This window comes from Geotrypetes seraphini, chromosome 5 (genome assembly GCF_902459505.1).
Source record: "Geotrypetes seraphini chromosome 5, aGeoSer1.1, whole genome shotgun sequence".
Taxonomy (NCBI): Eukaryota; Metazoa; Chordata; class Amphibia; order Gymnophiona; family Dermophiidae; genus Geotrypetes; species Geotrypetes seraphini.
Window position 1 is genome coordinate 75,131,342 of NC_047088.1, and position 21,517 is coordinate 75,152,858.

At 39.1% G+C, this 21,517-nt stretch overlaps 1 protein-coding gene across 6 annotated transcripts in view; it reads right to left on the reverse strand.

Annotated features, from left to right (window-relative positions):
* The window catches only part of DIAPH2 (diaphanous related formin 2), a 1,499,255-nt gene that overhangs the window by 457,194 nt on the left and 1,020,544 nt on the right, over window positions 1-21,517 (reverse strand). Inside the window, exon 25 of one of the 6 annotated variants that reach the window (XM_033944801.1) lies at window positions 7,614-7,807. The exons of the other annotated variants lie outside the window; for them this stretch is intronic. Coding sequence (XP_033800692.1) covers window positions 7,765-7,807 — 43 coding nt within the window. The 3' untranslated portion in view covers window positions 7,614-7,764. Of the gene's footprint in view, window positions 1-7,613; window positions 7,808-21,517 lie in introns of those variants that run through there. 6 annotated transcript variants of the gene reach the window in all.

Sequence of the window (21,517 nt, forward strand, 5' to 3'; positions counted from 1 at the left end):
GTTGATAATGTGTTGTAAGGTTAGATGTAGTGGTGGTCTGGGTGTTTAAACTGCTGAACTTAGAGGTAGGACAATAGGCTTGAACAATATTTTCTTACAAGGTGCTGTTAATTATTCACCCAAGGTGGTGTTGTAGATCACCCTTAATACCTTGTAACTAAAGCGTATCAATCAATCTTTATGGCCCTCAGAGATGCCACCCAGGGATCAATACGATCATATCCCTTGGCTTTACACACCCTATCGTCATCGGGTCAATATCTAATGTGAAAGTGATGTATATTTTTCTTTTTTTTCTTTTTTTCTTTTTTACTTATATTCTCATATATGCTAAACTCTTATTGCTAATTTTAAAACAATAAATATGACTATGAGTTTAAGGTAAATACTTAGCTTCACCGGGATGGTTAATAGCAGTTGGTAAGGGATACATATGCCAACATGTTTCACCCCTAAAAAGGGGGTTTCTTCAGGGCTACTATCCCTTTTATGCTAGTTGTACACGGCTGGCCACCCGACTTAAAAAACTTAGATCGGGTGGCCAGCCGTGTACAACTAGCATAAAAGGGATAGTAGCCCTGAAGAAACCCCCTTTTTAGGGGTGAAACATGTTGGCATATGTATCCCTTACCAACTGCTACTAACCATCCCGGTGAAGCTAAGTATTTACCTTAAACTCATAGTCATATTTATTGTTTTAAAATTAGCAATAAGAGTTTAGCATATATGAGAATATAAGAAAAAAAGAAAAAAAAGAAAAATATACATCACTTTCACATTAGATATTGACCCGATGACGATAGGGTGTGTAAAGCCAAGGGATATGATCGTATTGATCCCTGGGTGGCATCTCTGAGGGCCATAAAGATTGATTGATACGCTTTAGTTACAAGGTATTAAGGGTGATCTACAACACCACCTTGGGTGAATAGAGAACTTAGAGGTAGGCCATTGTAAAAAAAACCTCATTTTGGACAGTTCCAGTGTTTAGGGCCTTAGGCCAAAAGGGGACTTAGACTTTTTTTGATTATGCCCCTCCAAGTATATTTTAAAACCTAGTAAATGAACTGTTCTTAGATATTTTAGATCAATATGTAATGGTGCATTAGGAAAATATTCTGATGTTGAGAACCTAGAAGTCTATCAAGGGGTACACTGATCTCTAGATTACCTAATAAGATAAAAGCAGAGAAACCCAAGTTTAATAAGAGGTCCTTAAATTTATTGATTTTAAATACTAAATAAATATTATATCTCCAGAGGCTCTACATATAAAGCCATGCCAGTGCTCAGCAGAAACAGAAAGGCCAAGTCTAAGGACATAAAGGAAATGCAACACTTTTCAGGGCTTCCAAATGTCAATCACCAATTAGTCTAAGAAATCTCTAAGTTGTCTATGCTGATGACAGAGACATGGAAGAAGGGAATTTCATTCAAATGGATTTCTGAATAGCAACAGACAACATTCACATCCTGTCCAATTCTGGTGCAATTAGTCATAGAAGCAAATGCATTAAGAAAGACGAAGGCACCGAGTAACATATTTCATCCATATGCCTTTTGCCCCTCAAAAGTTGATGACATGAGAAAATAACTATTATATTTATGATAATGAGCTGCTGGTACCATCTTCTGGAGGGGGCATGACATTAAATTCAAGTATTTCTAAACGACATCGAAAATACAAAGTTTGGGTCATCTGGTCTATCCATTCCCCAACTCCAATATGGAACAAAAAAATGAAAGAAAAACCAAAAATCAAAATCCAGATCTGAATCCAGTCGATTTCTTAGTTCTCTAGTTAAAAGCACTCAAAAGTAAAGACATCTAAGGAGCCATTAATTCTATTTTTTTGTATAAAATCTTGGCAGTGCTATTAGGAGCATATCTCTTCATTTCTTCCCCTCCTCCATCAAGCCATGTGCAGTGCAGTGTAGAAACTTCCATTTTAGAAGTCACAGAAAGGAAAATAAAAACAAAAACATAAGTCCCAGAAGTTCTTAGTACAGTAGCAAAGGATTCAAAGGAGGAAGCCCAAAATGAAAACAATCTTCGGGCCACCGGCAGCATCAGTCAGGTGAGGGTGCTGCCTTTGGCCTGCCCTGGACGCCTTCTCTCTGCAAGATTTCCTGTTCCTGTGTAGGTGGGATACTGCAGAGAGAAGGCTTCCTGGGCAGGCCGAAGGCAGCAGGCTTGAAGATTGTCGATGGTCCAAATACTGAATTGTAGTGAAGGAGGTAATTGGGGGACAGGGCTAAATTCAGCAGCCAAATACAACTGCCTAAAAGGTGATATATATCTTTGACTGCTGAGATTTAGCTGGCTAGACAATGAATATTGGCATCCAATACATGTTTGGCTGGCCAAACATAAGTTAGAAATTCAATACCAATGGCCGGATATTTATTTATTTTAGTATTTATACACCACTTATAGCCTAAGTGGTTTACATTCAGGTACTTCTCCCTATCTGTCCCAGTGGGCTCACAATCTGACTAATGTCCTGGGGCAATGGAGTGTTAACTGACTTGATCAGGATCACAAGGAGCAGTACTGGGTTTGAATCTACCACCTCAGGATGCTGAGGCTGCAGCCCTGTCCTACACTAGTGCCAGCATTAAACTTTTGGTATCGCTGTGGATCATGAGAGATTGCTGGCGATCTCTTTCAGTCTGAATATGAGCATGTATGTCTTGTGAGACATGAGCAAGTGCTAAGATGACATGGGGAAAATCCACAATGATTCTTGATACCATTTCAAGTATTGCCCAGAATGTAAGAATCAATGTCTTTAAATTTGTAGCTACCCCCATCTCAAGATAAATCCACAATCTTGGTGGTGGAGGATTCATTTTTGAAAATAGGCCATTTTATTGTAGCAACAGATCTCCCCTGAGCATGTAAAACTATTAGAAACATAAAAAAAACATGATGACAGATAAAGGTCAAATGGCCCATCTAGTCTGCCCATCTGCAGTAACCATTATCTCTTTCTCTCTCTGAGAAATCCCACAAATGGTCTGAGTCCAGGATTTGCTATCACATATTGTTCTCTAAAGCAGGGGTATCCAACCTTTTGGCTTCCCTGGGTCGCACTGGCCGAAAAAAAAATGTTTCTAGGGCCGCGCAAACGCTGCAGCAAGACAGAGGAGAGAACCGGCAAGATGGTAAACACCCGGGGGCAGCAGAGGAAAACACTGCATCGCCCTTGACCGGGGCCGCACAAAATACTTCACGGGGCCGCAGATTGGACACCCTTTCTCTAACGAATTTCTCAATTTTGGTGAGACATAATCAGGCTACTGGATATTAAGGTTTACCTATCATCAACATACTAAAAGATCCACAGTGCAATGGGTTGATCAAATAAGTAAAACAAACCTGGAAACAGTATATTCAGTCTAACTACAACCATTAGAATAATTGGGTCTAATTGCTTCAACTATAGAATTTATATAATAAAGTAGAGTATACCTCAACAAATGAGTAGATTTGTTAGAGAGAAGAGGGGAGAAGCACTCAGACTTCAAGGGGCTAAGAGGTACCCTGCAGAGACCATGGAAAAAATGGAATGCTGTTACCACGAGAGCCTGAACACTGAGCAGGCATCTAGCTCAGAGGAGCCCATGGAAGAAGGAGTGGAAACAGATTTCCAGAATGCCCAAACTTCATGATATTTACCTCTTAACATGCATCATAGTAACTTAAGTCAACACAGGTTGCATAACAGTGAGATACAAGACACTTCATAATTATGCAAATTGAATAATTCAACTACCATAGAAAAATTAAAAGGCTCAGCTCAGAGCCTTTCTTAAGGGGCATCTCTAGACCGCCTCTCCCTCCAAAAGAAGCATCTTCTATCCCCTTGAAGATATACCCACATCGCTAAAGCCACTTCCAGATTCTGCATCATAGTCTCCCTCAGGCCTACTTCAGAAAACCATGGTGTTTAGGATTATGGAGCAAGAGTAATCCTCAGTAGCTCGTGTCCTTCCTGATACTTTTTAAGTAAAGAACCAGATACCTATGTCTCCAGTTTGAAAATACCAAGCAATGGAGCTGCCAGAAGTTCCTAAGTAAATTATGTGACCAAGTAGGGTCTGTCCTGCTTTGGTCACGGTGATTTCTTGCTGTCCACCAGGGGGAGCTGGTAGGCCCAAGAACTTACCTACTGGCAGATATTCAGGTCACCACTGGGGGAGCCCAAGAGCTGTGCAAGCACCTGCTGACTCAGCCAGATCAGGGTGTGTCCCTTTGCTAGAAAAGCCAGCAGTTTGGGAGAAGCAGTTAGGCAGGCTAGGGAGAAGGATAATGTTCCTCTTCCACAATGACCCCCCTGGTCCAGGCAGAGGTGAGACCAGTACACCCATGGAGGTAATTGAAGCTGGTGACTCATTGGATCTACAACTTCCGGATGAAGAAACTGCTATGGAATTGCAAGAGAGTCTGCCTGTGGAATTTGGTGAAGATCCTGTACCGATGGAGGTTGGATTTACTACCAGGTGCCAGTAATTATTTTCTACACTGGGAGTTTGTTTGGACTTTCTGTTTTTGAACTCTGCATTTTGTGTTTGAATATTTGAAGCTAAGAGTGTTTATTTTGGGGTGAGGTTTGCAAATACCCTGGGAGGGAATTTTGATAGCTATTTGAAAAGCTGTTTCTGAAAGGCAAACCTAGGACACTCTTTATTTCCCAGCAGTGCTCCAAAGGCTGCTGGAGGCTTCTGTTTTGGGAACTGTGCACTGTGCACATAACTGAGTAGAGAACTTTATTGCTGGTATTATAACCTGCTTGGGAGCAGGCTGAGAGCTCACCAAGCCAATAAGCTCTGAGGAGAGCAAAAGCTCAGGAACATTATTATTCTTTATTGGAAAGAAAGAAACCTGAGCTACTATTTTGTTTTGGTATTTTGTTTTTGCCTTTTGATTCTTGTTGCAAAGATCATTATCCATTTTGCTTGTGCCATTCTTGACTTTATTTTGAGAGTAAAACTTATATTATTATACAACTGTGGTTGTGTTTTTGCTAAGTTCCTCTGAACTCCAGTCCTGCAGGGTGACTCCAGTCCGGGTCACACGTCAGTGTACTTCTTATGTTTAACCGCTAGGGGTGCTGCTGAGTCCCGATCTCAGGCTGCACAGTGGTTACAATTATTAACAGTTATGTATTCAATATAGCTTCCCAAACTGTGGTTTGGGCCCCCAAATGGGGTCACAAAACCTGCTTTGGGGGTTAAATCTAGGTGAACTTTCCATAGATATATCATTATTCTGCACCTTCTTATCTTCTAAGCTCTGCTGTGTTGCTGCTTTGATTTTTTCCCTCCTATTCTATCCTTCCTAATTAGACTATAACTTAGTGTAACTATGAGCCAGTTATGGCTCTCTATGTGTCACATATTCATCATAACCACTAAATCCAAGTCAGCCTGTTCAATTACATTCTCAAGATTTGGAACATGGAATTAGTATATGCAGTTTTCTAGATATGTGGCAAAAACTCAAATCTTGTGTTTCAGATGTAGCAATCAGTTGGATATGTTTTCAACGAAGATTGTTTTTTGGATCATTCCATGTCAAGTGGACCAGGAGACCACACTCAAACCCCTTGAAATCCAACCAAATTTTACAGGGGTGTTGTCTAGAGTCTCAAATGAAACTCTGCAAATTTTTTTGGATCTATCTCAATTTGGTCAGGAGCTAGGGGTAGTTGAACAAAAGCAATTAATCCACTTCCATGCCTCACATGACCTAAAATGCCAACTTTGCTTAAGCACTGCGGCAGAAGGAAACTACCTAGGAGTCTGAAATTTTGCAGTTTAGTATAACAGCTTGGGGCAAGTTTCTGTGCCAAGTTTGAAATCTTTTGCAAATGTGCTACCATTTCTACAGGTCAGCAAAGTAGGCAAAAAAAATTCACAAACAAAAATTTTGGGCAAAGTTTGGCTCCATACTGCTGCTGGTAGGTAAATCAGCTGAGGGTACAACTTTATCAACAGACACGTATCATGAGGTACTTCTAAGATTTGCAATATGAGCTTTTACAGTCAAATGAAGCTGAAGATATGACCATCCAAAAAATATGGCTTTATGCATTTATGCAAATTTTCATTGTTTTTCAGATTCAAATATCTCTAATGTGCAGGTTTTTTAAAAAAAAATATATCATTTGAAAGAGCATGTTTTTTTTGCTACAGAAGCTATCCTGTTTCATCTTGGACCCGATCTTTCTTTGATGAGAATTGATGGTTTAAAGATAAGCATTACTTGCTTGTGTAAACATGTTATATTGAAGGGTCACTGGCACTTCATTGTGAATGTGCAGTGGAACTGTATTGATCTGAAAACTCATAACCACAAGTACTCATCTCATACTATGCTCAGCATTTAAACTTACTGTGCACTTTTGCACAGATGACAGTCAAAACATGCATTGGCTTGCACAAATTACTTACTGCATGCAAGCCCAAATGCATAATCATGTGATTCACAAGAATGTACACATAGCTGTAGTAGTATGTCTGATACATGCAGCTTTTCTGAACATGTTCTGACTTGCAACTATCACAGCACAGTGACTGTATGAACAAGTCTGGCTTTAAGGTTCATCTTGACCTTATAACACCATATGACTTCATTATTTCATAAAGCTTGTCTTTGGCATGTTGCTTTCCATCTATTCTTTCTGTGCAGCATCTCGTTCTTTCCCTAGTTAACTAGGCCAATGTTTGGCCACTTTTTCTCTCTTGTTTTGCCAAAGACTATACAGTACATGCCACTCTCTGAGCTACTTTACTCTTTATTTGTATGCTGTCAATACCTCCCAATGAGTTTTATAAGTCATAGACTGAAAACTCCAATGTTAGAGTAAAAAATAGGAAGAAGTCCTTTCCTCTATTTCCTTTGCTTTAATGAAAAAATGAAAGAAATAAAAAAAAACTTAGAAAACAAAATAAATAAAATGTCATAAAAAGTTAACAGAAATGAAATAATGAAGCAAAATCAATATTTTGTCTGTTTTCTTCCCTAGTAACTAATGTCCTTTGACATTGTCCAATCTTATTTTTGATCTATTATACCACACCAGTTGTCACAAGTCATATCACCTTACATAGCTGAATGTGCCTCTGTTCAAAAATCCAATACTGCTCCCTCCGTTGTAACCACAGTACTTTATCTCCCTGATAATTCTCATAGACCCGTTCAACAATAGACCAGCGTAAATCCTGAAAGGTATGGCTCAGCTGAATACAATGTGGCACCAGCGGAGAGTTCATTGACTGGGTGTTTATACGTGAGCGGTGCTCAATGAGACGAGTCTTGATTTTTCTTTGAGTACGGCCCACGTATACCATGCAACAAGGGCATGTGATGACATATATCACCCACATGTGGTGACTGATTTGAGGGCATACGTTTTAAGAGTCTTCGGATGTTGCCATGTATTACCCTCAATAGTGTTTTTACATAGATCACAGATGTCACTGCACATTCATGTTAACATTCATTAAAAGTTATTTCTTTTATTAGCAACTGCTGTGGTTAATGCAACAAATAGCATGATTAGTAATCCATTCAATCAAAACTTTAAATGGTTTGCAAACACTTAGATACACTTTTTATAAATATGCTTTATAATAATAATTAAAAAATCAAAACATAAATCCCTCTACCATATTTCTTCTGTCTTCTTTACCAGTATACCATTCCGAATGTAAGTATTAAATCCTCGGCTCTGATGAAGCCTGGAAAATATGCTCCTTAGGTTATTTCTTTGAATGTGCTTTCTAGCCTAAAGCAGAATCTGTGAGGAGAAAGGAGGTCTCAGCACTTGAATTTTAAATCAAGCTCAGACACAAAAGGAATAACATATGAAGAGTACAGTGTTCTATATCCTTTCTAGAATTAACACCAACATAAATAGTCACTGATTTATGGGGGCAATAATCAGAAAGTGGATAAACCTAGATTTGCCAGTGAAAAATATTGCACTAATGCCCCCTGTCCCCCTGAGCAGGCAAATGTATGCATGCTGACACAGTATAAACACTTTTCCAATGAGGAAAAGTGGGCTAAATCATGTCAAGGTGTAAATTACGCATTGAGGCTGCATCTCCAGTGTGTTATCTTAGCATCAGCTTCAGTGCAAGTAATTCCCTTTGCATTCCTGTTACATGCAAGGAACAAAATTTCAAAGGCAAATTTTATGGGAAGCTATGGTTCAAATTCTACTGTTTCTCCTTATAATCATGGGTACATGATCATATTATTTTATGTACCATTGCCTCAGATATAAACAGGGACTGATGCAAAAAGCCACCTAATCGTTCACCATGGACTCCCTCAAGTACCTCAAAAAGGACATGGCGGTACTTGAGGGAGTCCAGAGAAGAGCAACTAAACTGATAAGAGGTATGGAAAACCTCTCATATACTGACAGACTGAAAAAGCTGGGGCTGTTCTCCCTGAAAAAGCGGAGACTTAGAGGAGACATGATAGAAACCTTCAAGATCCTGAAGGGTATAGAAAAGGTAGACAGGGACAGATTTTTCAGATTACGGGGAACCACAAGTACAAGGGGGCACTCGGAAAAATTAAAAGGAGACAGGTTTAAAACAAATGCCAGAAAGTTCTTTTTCACCCAGAGGGTGGTGGACACATGGAACGCGCTTCCGGAGGCTGTGATAGGCCGGAGCACGTTACAAGGCTTCAAAGAAGGTTTGGATAGGTTCCTAGAGGATAAAGGAATTGAGGGGTACAGATAAGAGTAGCGGTAGGTTATAGGGATAGTCTGGGACCATTGTTCAGGCAATGGGCCTGATGGGCCGCCGCGGGAGCGGACCGCTGGGCGAGATGGACCTCTGGTCTGCCTCAGCGGAGGCAACTTCTTATGTTCTTATGTTCTTATGGAGTGTGCATGTATATTATTGGGTAGATAATGCAGAGAGGGCTTTAGTGCGCATGTTAACTTGCATGGAAGACATGGTCACATAGGGCTAAATTCAGTACATGGCATACTTCCCTCCTCTTCAATTAGCCGCAAGTTTTACACTCATAAAATTTGCATGTCATTAGCTTATGAGCACTCCAAAGACAGAAAAATACCTGCTGTACCTGAATGTACACTGCTTCAATACTTTTCAGGCTTGTAGACAGTATAAGAAATTATATAACTAAATTACCCCCTCTTACAAAGCTGCATTAGTGTTTTTAGCGCTAGCCGCCACGGTAACAGCTCTGATGCTCATATAATTCCTACGAGTGTCCGAGCTGTTACCACCATGACCAGCGTTAAAAACGCTATCGTGACTTTGTAAAGGAGGGGGTAAATTAATTAATACAAATGTACTCTCACTCACATAAGTAAAAAAGTATCTGTGGGATACAATCTACATACATAGAGAGATTGATATTTTTATGTACAAGTCTGCCCTTTCTGCCTCAATGCAAATAATAATAATAACCAAAAGCTTCACTGAATGTTAAAAAAAATCACAACTATGAAGAATTATACAGACTTGGGCCCTAGTGAACAGTGGAAACATAATATAGAGTGAATGCATAGGAAGCTGCTTTTTTCATTGATTGAATTGTCAACATTTCCCTTCCGCTTGTGATCCTGTCATGAGATTTCACATTTGTTTTATTTTATTTATTATGGTTTTGTAAAGTGTATTTCAAATAATTTTATGTGACTCACCCTCATGGATTCCTGAGAGGGAGTATACCAATTACATTAAGCAAAGCTAAATTAAATAAAGCAGACTCCTTTCTTTTTCTCTATTGGCCTTAGGGGAGAAACTTTTGCTGTGGTTTCATGGGGTGAACACATTTCTCAGAAGTGTAGTGCTGAGTAAAAGCAGAGAAATAAAATTATTATTATTATTATTATTATATGGGAAAGGCTTAAATGTGTTAATATGTATACTTTAGAAGAAAAGTAAGAGTGGGGAGAAATGATAGAGACATTAGAATGAGGGGACATAAGATTAATGTAAAAGAGGATAGTACAGTGAAGTCTAAAGAACAACTTTATGGAAAGGGTGGTAGATGCTTGAAATTGCCTCTCAGTCAAGGTAGCAGAAGACTATCTGAATTGAAGAAAATGTGGGGCAACCACATAGGATCTCTAATAAAGAGAAAAGAAATAGATGGTATGGATGGACAGACTTGATAGGCTATATCAGTGTTTCTCAACTTTTTTCAAGCCAAGTACCTGCAAAGCCTTACAAATACCACCCGAGTACCACCGCCATGCTCCGCCCCTGATCCCACCCCCATAATAATAGTACTAATTGTAATGCAATTTCTTCCATCCATTTTTCATATACACACAATATAATCTTAATACATAATGGTACCCACAAAATTAAAAAAAAAACAAAAAGCACATAAAATGTTAGTTATCATTTATATTTGGGGGTTTTTTCAAAGAGGTCACGGCAGATGACTTTAAAATATGCAATCAGTAACAATTATAGAAAAATAGACAAATATAGAGCAAAATATAGACAGCAGATATAAATTCACAAAACTGAAACATTTTGTTCACTAAATTGAAAATAAAATTATTTTTCCTACCTTTTTTGTCTGGTGATTTCATGAGTCTCTGGTTGCATTTCCAATATTTTGTTCTTTCTGCCTCCTGTATGCTTCCTCTCCTCTGGATCCCATTCCCTTCCCCAACCAATATATCTCTCGCTCTGTCCCTCCATGAGTCCAACTTTTCTTCCTCACTCCTCCACCCCTATTGGCAATATGTCTCCCTCTCTCTCTCTCACTATCCATCTGTCTTGAGAGATCCAGGCATCTCTCCCACCCCCCTCTACTGCCACATCTAACATTTTTCTCTCGTTCATCTCCCGGATCATGTGCATTTTTCCTTCTAATAACCCTCTCCAGCACAATGCCACATTTGTCTCTCCATCACTATGTTCAACATTCCTTCCCCTTGTATCCCCTTCAATTTGCCATCTCTACCACCATATCCAACATTTCTCCCGCTCATCCCCATGCATCTCTACCTCACTCCTCTCTCTCTATGCTCAATTTTTCTTTCTTCCTTTCCCCATGTGCACCATCTCTCACACTCATTCCCATCAATTTTCCCTTTTTATTCCCTCCTTCCTATTTCCCAAGTTAGTGTCCCCATGTGTCAAGTTCATGCCCTATCCTCCCCTGACATTTCAACAGAAGCTGCAGGCGCCGCCGGGAATCCCTGCCTTCTCCCCTGCTGAAGCTGAAGCCACTGCCGCTGAGGATGCCTTCCGCCCGCTGCACCACCCCTCACCCCCGAAGCTGACCCTGCCACCAAACTGGAGCTGACACATTCCATCACTCCCCCCAGCACACTCCATCACTCCCCCAGCAGCAGGGATGGGCAACGACGGAGTGTGCAGCACAAGCCTTCCCTCCAACATCAATTCTGACATCGGAGAGAAGTTTCCAAGCCAGCCAGGCAGCAATTGGCTGGCCCAGAATCTTCTCTCTGACGTTGAGGGCAGGGGGGGGGAAGGTTTGTGGGCCAACCACTTGCAGCATGTGAGTCTCTGTGCGGAATTGCTGCTGGGGGACGATGGAGCATGTCAACTCAGGCTTGATGGCAGGGTTGGCTTTGAGGGTGGGGGTGGTGCACACTTGCAGACAGGGAGGCAGGGAAGGATCCCCGGTGGCTGTGGCTTCAGCAGGGATCCCCAGTGGGATGTAGGGAGGGATCCCTGCCAGCGGTCAGGCCGCATACCCCCAACAGACGGCCCATATACCCCCTAGGGTACGCGTACCGTGAGTTGAAAAACACTGTGTGTTGAGAAACACTGGGCTATATGGTCTTTATTTACTGCCATTTTCTCTGTTTCTAGGTTTATCTATAGAAAAGCTGGAGCCTTTTTGTGCTGCTAAAAAGACAATACCATAAACCACTCCCTTTTCCAGTTATCTAATCCATTTATTTACTACATAATTCATGTTGTAACTCATTAAAAGTATCATCTTTGCAATGTTTGTTGCAGTAACTGATTTTATAAAACATGTCACAATAATTGGATGCCTGCAAAAAATCTGCTGTTCTATGCATATTGATATTCATTCAATACAATTATTTTCATTATACTCTTTCAGAGCAAAGCAGAATATCTGAGTCAAGGTATACTGAAACCTGAATTGTGATGTATAGTGCTTTTCCTTGGAGGTATAGGGGCATAACTCATAAAGAATGGGAAACTTTCTCACAGGAGTTGTGCATGGAGTCACACAGTTTTGTTGTCAATGCAGTGTCATTTTCAGTTGGTAGATGGGTGACCTAGCATGGCAGCCAGTGAGTTTTGGAAAGCTAAAATCTCGGTTGAGCCAAGGTTTGTTGTTGAAGTGGTGCTAATTCAGGCCATAGATGGCCTGGAGTTGCATATGCAGCTATTCTATCTTTCAATTATGTTGGGAAGACATATGTTTTGAGTTGGATATACCCAACCCGAAGGGGGACCCTTCCTAGCTTGGAGGCTTACAGAGAATCTAGAAAAGATCTTAATATTGTGACTTTGTCTAACTTATCCAAGGCATGGTTTCCAATAGCCTGGAGATTTGGTCTGTATTAAATATTCGTAATTGATTTGATTTAGCCCCATATAGTGTCACAAATATTTTATTCATACTCATTCAAATGATTTAAATTTGAATAAAAATAATATGGGGCTTTACTGTGCTAAATCCTACTGAAATAAACATTTGATCTCTGATTTCACATTGCTTCTTCTATTATTGATGTTAAAGCTCAATGCACCTTGATAATTCCCCCTCCCCCCTTATTTCCCTTGGAAGAGGATTCTAGGTAATAAAGAGAGTATCTGTGACTAAAGAGATGCTTTCATAAATGTACCAAAAAAAAATGACCTTCTCTGGACAATTTTTATAAAAATCAAAACAAAAAAAAACCAAGGAAAAATCTTAGTACACACCGGTCTCGATTTACTATATTGTGCTGTCGCATTGCCATGTGTATTAATTACTGTAGATCCCCTTATATGCAATAGGAATAGGACATAATTGCCATTAATACATATTAACAGCATTTGTATTAGTAAATCTACCCTTCCATTGAAAACCAAACAAATCTGCACTGCTTTAAAACAACTTAATTTATTTTTTTCCTTAGAAAGACTGGATAAATTCCAGGTCTTGTTGTTCAACGTTAATACCATTAACATTCAGTCAGCATTTCTCTCATTGCTAACAGTGCCCTGTTGCTCAGTAACTCACAGCCCTCTTGCTAGAGAAATGATTCAGCCAGCAGTCAATCAGTATACTAAGCTGCTGGCTTATAAACTAGATGGATCCCCAGCATTAACTTACATGAGTAAATATACTACAAGAACTGCCAACAGAGAGTGAATAACATTGGCAACATTACATCAAATGGAAATATATATCTGTTTTGGTTCTTAGAATAAAGTACATCAAAACACATACACACACAAGCACACATTTTGAAGATATGGAACATGGGCATTTTTGTACAGTCCTAAATGGATTCAGATCAGAAATAAACACCTCTTTCATGTTTTGCTTTGCTCTAGAAACCAGCCATGTTCAGTCATGCAAGCGAAGCCATTACCATTGCAGCCAGTGTTCCCTGCCATTCCTGGAATCAATACTGCTATTATCTGTAGCACTGACTTCACTTAACATGATTGGGCACGGTCATTTTCATCATCGGTGCTAAGCGGGAGTATTATTTTAAGTGTTATATTTGCTGTCCAAATCTGTTGTGTTTTATTGGAAGCCATTAATATTTCTATTGCACTTGGTCATTAATATGATAGTAAACAAGACAGAGTATCAATCCAGAACCTGTGTAGCAAGTGCATATGTTATTATTTCAAATGTAAAACTGAATACCAATTTCATTTTCTTTTAAGTATGTAAAACATGAATTATGTATAGCATTTTATCATAACATTACTCTGCATCATATAGTACCAAAGTAAAGTACTGCTAAATGAGTTAGAAATATGTTCTATTCAGTGTACTTGAGCGAATACATTTGAATAAGGTCAGCAGAACACAATATTTAGTTTGGAGGGGGTGTGTGTGTGGAATTTACAAACAAACTAATCTTTACTGCTGACCACCAAGTTTCTTAGTTGCTAATGCTGTAAAGGGCAAAACGTTTATCGAGTCAGGTCCCTGTGTCCCATCCTGTTGAGCTGCCTAAGCATTTGAAGGTCAAGAAGAATGCATTTGAAATCGTGTGAGGGAATCACAAATGTGGGATACAGTGTAAATATTTATTTAAAAGCCCGTGATTTTTATTCCCAAAAGTGCATTCCAGCAAACTGTGAGCAACTAGAAGTTAAACAACTTGTCACAAAAACACGTAGGAGATTCACGTCAGTAGTAAACAATAAGGGACAGTTGGTAGTGATTTACAAGAAGCCCCACCTCAACTCTTTCATTCCATTTAATTTTATCCCACTCTCCAACCTTCATTTCTTCTAAAAAAAATAAATAAATAAATAAATTCCAGCTACTGTAAGCTGGTCATCTTGCAACTGGAATCTTTTATAAAGAGCATCAGTGCTCTCCATCCTTTCCAAGCTGGCTTCTGCTAAGAGTACAGCACAGTCTTTTTTCTCGACTTTCCATGATCGGCATTTCTCTGGATCAAAACACTTGTAGTATCTCTTGATCTATCCTCTGAATTTGATCTCATTGACCACTCCCTTATCCTTTAAAGACTACACTCCTTTGGCATCTCTTCTACAGTCCTTTCATGGTCCTGGAGCTACCTTTCTGCATACACCTTTCAACTCGCACAAACCCAGTCTGTTTTGCCTATCTTTGATCTTCAGTATGGCGTTCCCCAGTACTCCATTCTTGCTCCCTCTCACTTTAATATCTTCTGAGCCCCACTGCTCACTATCATCCAATAACAAGGATGTACACCTTTCTGCTATGCTTATACTGTATATCCAGATCCTATGTCACAAGAAAGACTCATCTCTCAACTCCCTTAATTCTTGCCTTTCACACATCTCCACTTGGCTCAAAGAGAACCTTCTTTTACTCAACTCTAAATACAAGGCTATACTTTTTCCAAACCCCTAGATCACTCTTCCTTCTCTTCCTTTTATTGATAATCATCTTCTGCCATTAAAGGATTCAATACAAATTCTGAGTATCATATTTGACACCAAGCTTTCCTTCAAACCTCAAATCAACTCTGATGTCCACTTCTCTTTCTTTATTTTAGAAACATAGAAACATGATGGCAGATAAAGGCCAAATGTCCCATCCAGTCTGCCCGTCCGCAGTGACCATTATCTCTTCCTCTCTCTAACAGATCCCAAGTGCTTATCCCATGCTTTCTTGAATTCAGATACCATCTCTGTCTCTACCACCTCTTCCGGGTGTGTATTTTTTCACTCTAGCTTACATGTTATCCACTTTTCACCCTGGTCATTCCTCATTTGGACTTCTGTAACTCTCTCTATGCTGATCTTCCTCTCTATTCACTCAAACGTCTTTAGCGTGATAAGTCTACCACAGTAAAGCATCTCCATTGTGCTTAGCTCTTTAATCACATTTCTCTGTTCTTCAGCTCCAAACACTGGCTCCCTGTCTCTTTTCACATTAAATTCAAAATCCTTCTGTTAGTGTTTGAAGACAACATACCTATTGCTCCTGCCTACATCAGCAGACTCCTCATCTCATATCTCCCTTTCCACGCACTCCATTCCATTCAACATAATCTCCTTTCCCTTCCCCCATATTTCCATAGAATGCCCACAGAAATTTTCTAAGCACAAACCAAATCAAATGAGAGGCTAAATATCAAACCAAGAACAAGAATCTGGAACAGTAATAGCTACTGACAAAATTTCTGTTGGTAAAATATTAAGAATTGCATTAACATAAAATTGTATTTCTATCCCACAATATCGTGCAGTTCAACGCCGGTAACAAACAATAAAGGAAACTGTTAATGTACAATGAATTACAAGTATAACTCACATAATTAATAAACTGACAATCATAAATGAATTTTAAAATAATACATCTATACAATTTCAAGTAGTTTTTAAGCAGTTTTCTAAGCTGGTAATAAAATATAGAATTTAATAAATAAAGCATGAATTTCTGATTCCCAGCTTGCTGCCTGGTAAGAAAGCAATCTACCCTGAAATTTCTTAAACAGGGATCCTCTGGCTGGGGGAAAGATAAAAACTCCCAGATTTCATGAAGAGCAAAAATAATTGTTAAATACAAAGTGATCTAGTAAATAACTAGGCAGCAAACTGTGAAGTGTCTTATAACAAAAACAACCTTTCTTAAACATAATTTTTATTTATTTAAAACATTTATATTCCAATCTATCAACAGAACCAAAAGAAGGGAGGTCCAACCTCGTCTGCAGTGAAAAAAACTGCAGATATGTACAACGATGTAGGCAAATTTTATTGTGACAAGCAAACTATATATTAAAACCTTTTTACCAAACAGGGGACCCAGCCATGTTCAGTCATGCAAGCGAAGCCATTAACATTGCAGCCAGTGTTCCCTGCCATTCCTGGAAACAATACTGCTATTATCTGTAGCACTGACTTCACTTAACATGATTGGGCACGGTCATTTTCATCATCGGTGCTAAGCGGGAGTATTATTTTAAGGAAAAGCATATGTCACAACAAATATTGAAAAAGATAATATAAAACCAAACAGATTTTTACTAGTTGCAGAGACTCTCGGCGTGACACATCATCTGTTTGGTTTTATATTATCTTTTTCAATATTTGTTGTGACATGTTTTTTCCTTTATCTACCATGGACCCCTGATGAAGGTAGTCCGAAACACGGACCGTGTTGGGTCCCCTGTTTGGTAAAAAGGTTTTAATATATAGTTTGCTTGTCACAATAAAATTTGCCTACATCGTTATTCCAATCTATCAACATTTCTAGGTGGATTCCAACAAACATACATAATTTAAAACAAATACATGCTTCCACAGATAACCATTGTAATTTACGAAAGTAAAGTGTAATATGATCTGATCTTTTAAAATTGAAAATCAGATGAACTGCTATGTTTTGTAATATGCAGAGCCTTCGAAGGTGCCAGACAACATAACTATATTACAATAGTCTATAACTGATAAAACTAAAGACTGCACCAATAATTAAAATGTTGTAGTGTTAACATATGATCTGATAGAGCATTATTTCCAAAGAGCATAGAAGCCCTTGCGCACAATTTCATCTACTTGTGCTTTCAAGGTTAAGTTCTAATCTAACTGAATACCTAAGATTTTTATAGTGGATTCTATGCGATAAATTACACTTTTTACATCAACTTTAAGATTTTCTTCAGCTATCCTGTGAGGGGTTGCAAATAAAAATTTACCCCCTGTTATACTAAGGTGCGCTAACACATCAATAGACTAACATGCACGCGTTAGCATTTAGCGTGCGCTAATCGGTTAGCGCACCTTAGTAAAATAGGGCCTTAGTATTTTGTATATTGAGTTTCAGTTTGAATTCCTTCATCCATTCTTCCACCCTTATCAAGATTAAGGTAATTTGGTGGTATTGTTTTGATAGTAAAGAGTTTAGAGGTAAAATGATGATTATATTATCTGTTTAAATATAAAGTTTGACATCTAAATCAGATAACCTGGTACCCAAAGATGACATGTAGATATTGAAGAGCAATGGAGTGAACCTTGGGGAATCCCACAGGGATTAGCTCATGTATCAGAAAGGATACCATTTGAGAGCACCTGATAAGTTTTAGAACATAAAAATTCCTGAAACCATTGATGCACATGCCCAGAAATTCCTTTAGAGTCCAAGCAATCTAACATCAGCTTATAATCTACAAGATCGAAGGCATTATTAAGATCAAATTGCAAGATTAGTACCTCTGATCCTTTACTAAAAAGCATACAGAAAATCTAATAAAGATGCTAATACTGTCTCTGTGCTAAACAGGTGAAAGCCTGACTGAAAATAATGTAGTAAATCAAAACTCTCTAAATAATCCAGCAACTGAGTATAAACTATACCTTCCAATAGATTAACAACATTAAAAAGGAATAAATGCTATAGGTCTGTAATTTGTAGTTAGACTAATCGAGATATTTGTGTCCTTTACAATGGGAGTAATGATAACATGACTCTTCTGTGGGATACTTGCCCAACTTCAATATCATCTATAACCATTTAAAAAGGTCCCCTCGAAATTGGAAACAATTTGAAGCTAATTTCAAATAATCTCGGGGAGCATACATCCAAGAAACATAAAAATGGACATATTTTGCATATAGCTTTCTAAATACATTTCAAGCAACACTCTGAAAAGAATTCCAACTCAAGAGATTAGGTTCTTACCATGATAATATATTTTCCAGTAGATAGGAATGGTATGATGAACCGTAGGGTTATTCTTGCATAGTCACGAGCATTCTACAGAAAATGTCAATCACAGCTTTTCAGCTCCTCCTCCTTCTCCCCGGTCTCTGCTGCCCCCTTCAGTTCATACCAAATCTGGTGATAGCCCTATAGGAAGAAATAGAAGGAGGGGTATGGGAAACTCCCTGAAATAAAGTGTCTGATCTACTCAGATAAATACAAAACAATCTCTGAATGATCAGTAATGTAAGAAAAGAACATAACAGCCTGAACATTTATGGAGATTCTTCATAATTCCATAGTCTGACTGACAGGAAAATCTGAACTGTGAAGCTGACCATTAAACTTGAATCAGAAACAGGTGAATCAGATAATTGCTAGGTGGGGGATCAGCATACCATTCCTATCTGCTGGAAAATATATTAGCAAGGTAAGAACCTAATTTCTTTCTCCAGTACAATAGGAATGGTATGCTAAACTAAAGGAACTTACCAAAGCAGCCTCAAACATTCAGGTAGGAAAGAAGAAACTGCTTATAGGACTGAGGACCCAAAGATGGCATCCTCCCATGCTGCTACATTGACCCTATATAATTTTGGTGAAAGTATGAAAGGAAGACCAGGTTGCTGATCTACAAAACTCCTCAGGTAGAATTGCCCAAGCTTCTATCCAAGAGGAGGCCATTCTCCTTGTCAAATGCATCTTTAAGGCAGAGAAAATAGCTCTAAGAATCCATCTAGAGATGGTAACTTTGGAAGCATGTCCGCCTCATCTTGCCTGACTAGTTAACACAAAAAGATGGTCTGAGCAACAAAATTAATTGGTTACTTCCAGGTAACACAATAGTATTCTTCTGATGTCCAAAACCTTTAAGACCTTGTCCTTTTTCTTGGACCGTGTGGGGTGAAATGCTGGCAATCTGTCTTCTTGGTTAACATGAAATGCCAAAACGACCTTTGGCAAAAGGAGGGAACTGTCCACAAAATCACTCCCGCTTCTGTGATACGGAGAAATGGATCTCTGCATGACAGGGCCTGCACTTCTGAGACTCTAATGGCAGAAGTAATTGTCACCAAGAAGACTGCTTTAACCATCAGATCCATGAGGGTAGCTTCCTGTAAGAGTTCATACAGGGATCTACTGAGTCTCTGTATACATTCCTAACCGCCCTCTCCGCTCCAAAGCAGAACAAAGACTCAGTATTCCCGCAGGGAGATCCCTCCCAATGAGTACGGCGTATAAATGATCCTACAGCCATTTCCTACCTCAGCTATGGAACTGATTACCCACACAGATCAGGTCTTTAGACTCACTAATGACCTTCCGCAGAGCAGTATAGACCTTCCTCTTTTGCCAATCAGGCCATTAAAAACTGCTTCCTCAATATACGTCTCCTAGTACTCTTCGCTATGACCAGTCTGGTCTCTAGAATAAGCTCTGTTATTGTCTACTGTAACCTATTTGTTGCCATGATTAGTCTGTCTTCAAACAATTGTGAATGTCTACTTGTAACCCTTTCTGAGCTTCTGGGAGAGCGGGATAGAAATCAAAATAAATAAATGGTGCTCAAATCAGAGGCTGTAATCTCAATGCAATCTTCATGAACCTGACTATGTCTGGGTGGGCTGTTAGCGAATATCTCTTCTCTCAGCTCTGGAAGCAGGAGACTCCTGCTACATGAACACTAAGTGCTCATTTTACTAAGATGCGCAAGGGCTTTAATGTGCGGAATAGTGCACACTACATTGCCGCTCGTGTGAGACCTTAACACCAGCATTGAACTGGCATTAGTTCTAGAAGCGTAGCACATGGTGTAGTGTGTGGTAATTTCCTGCGTGCGCTAAAACGCTAGCGTACCTTAGTAAAAGGAGCCCTAAGAGACGCCATTGCCATTTGCAGATCAGAATGACACATTAATTCTCGCCTACAGAAGGAAGAACTGAAGGGGGCAGCAAAGACAAGGGAGATGGAGGAGGAGCTAAAAAGCTGTGATTGACATCTGCAAAGTGCTCATGACTATGCGAGGATAACCCTACAGTTCAGCATACTATTCCTACTGCACTGAAAATACACAAATGAAGTAACTTTTGAACTGCCTGCAGTGCTCCAAAATCTGTGTGGACATTTTTATATACAAGGGCTCTTCAAAAAGTTTCTGCAGTCTTATTTTTTTTTTTAATATCATGCCCACACCTGTTTTTTAGGTGCAGCTTTTTCCATTGGCCATCCAAAATTGTGGACATCTAACTGTAGAATCGTGTCTAGCATTTAGACATCTAAGTTCCAATTAATGCTTGTTAAAGACATTAATTGGACTTATTATCCACTTTATTTGGATGCCTAAGTTGATGTATTAAATATCTCAAAAACAAATTACATCACTACCTCCTGCAAGGTGATCCAGCTTGCATGATTGACTAGTCATATTACATTCTACAACACACTCTATTACCACTCCTTCCGCCTCAACCATTTCCAGTGAAAATATGGAAGTGTGAAAACTTTATGAAGAACCCTCGTATAAAGTAAGTAAAAATGAATTCTGTTGAGTCTCAGATATTTTAAAAACCCAACATTTAATAGTTCAGTGGTTGAGGTCACTTTAAAAGTTGGGGGTCACACTGGATCCAAATAAGTTGAAGGAGAGCCCAAAACATTTTCCAATATGGGGCCGTGATACTGCTGACCAGTGCATCTCAATGATATCCACCCTTTACAGTCTGTCTTTAAACTTTTCATTGGTGGTATCTTCAAGGAGGTTTGCATTTCCAAATGCTTTCTCTTTGTCTATTGAGAAATACTTTGTTTTTCAAGCATACTATTCTTCCTACCATCCATTTCCCCCTTTCTGTCCTGAACTTGGTTAGCGAGAGAGAACCCCAAAATAAATAACCAGAATGAAGATGGGGGCAGACACTGAGCCCCAGGCTTCACATTGAAGAACACTGATAATTAAATTCTTTATTCTTAAGGTCTGAAAATTGTAATTGTTTTTCAAGGGCATGTACATAGGCTCAAAATTTTAGAACTACTACATTTCTAATTTGTGAATCCGTTATAGGCTCAATGCAATCTGTTTGCTCACTCCACAAGTCTAATGATTCCTGTGAAATAA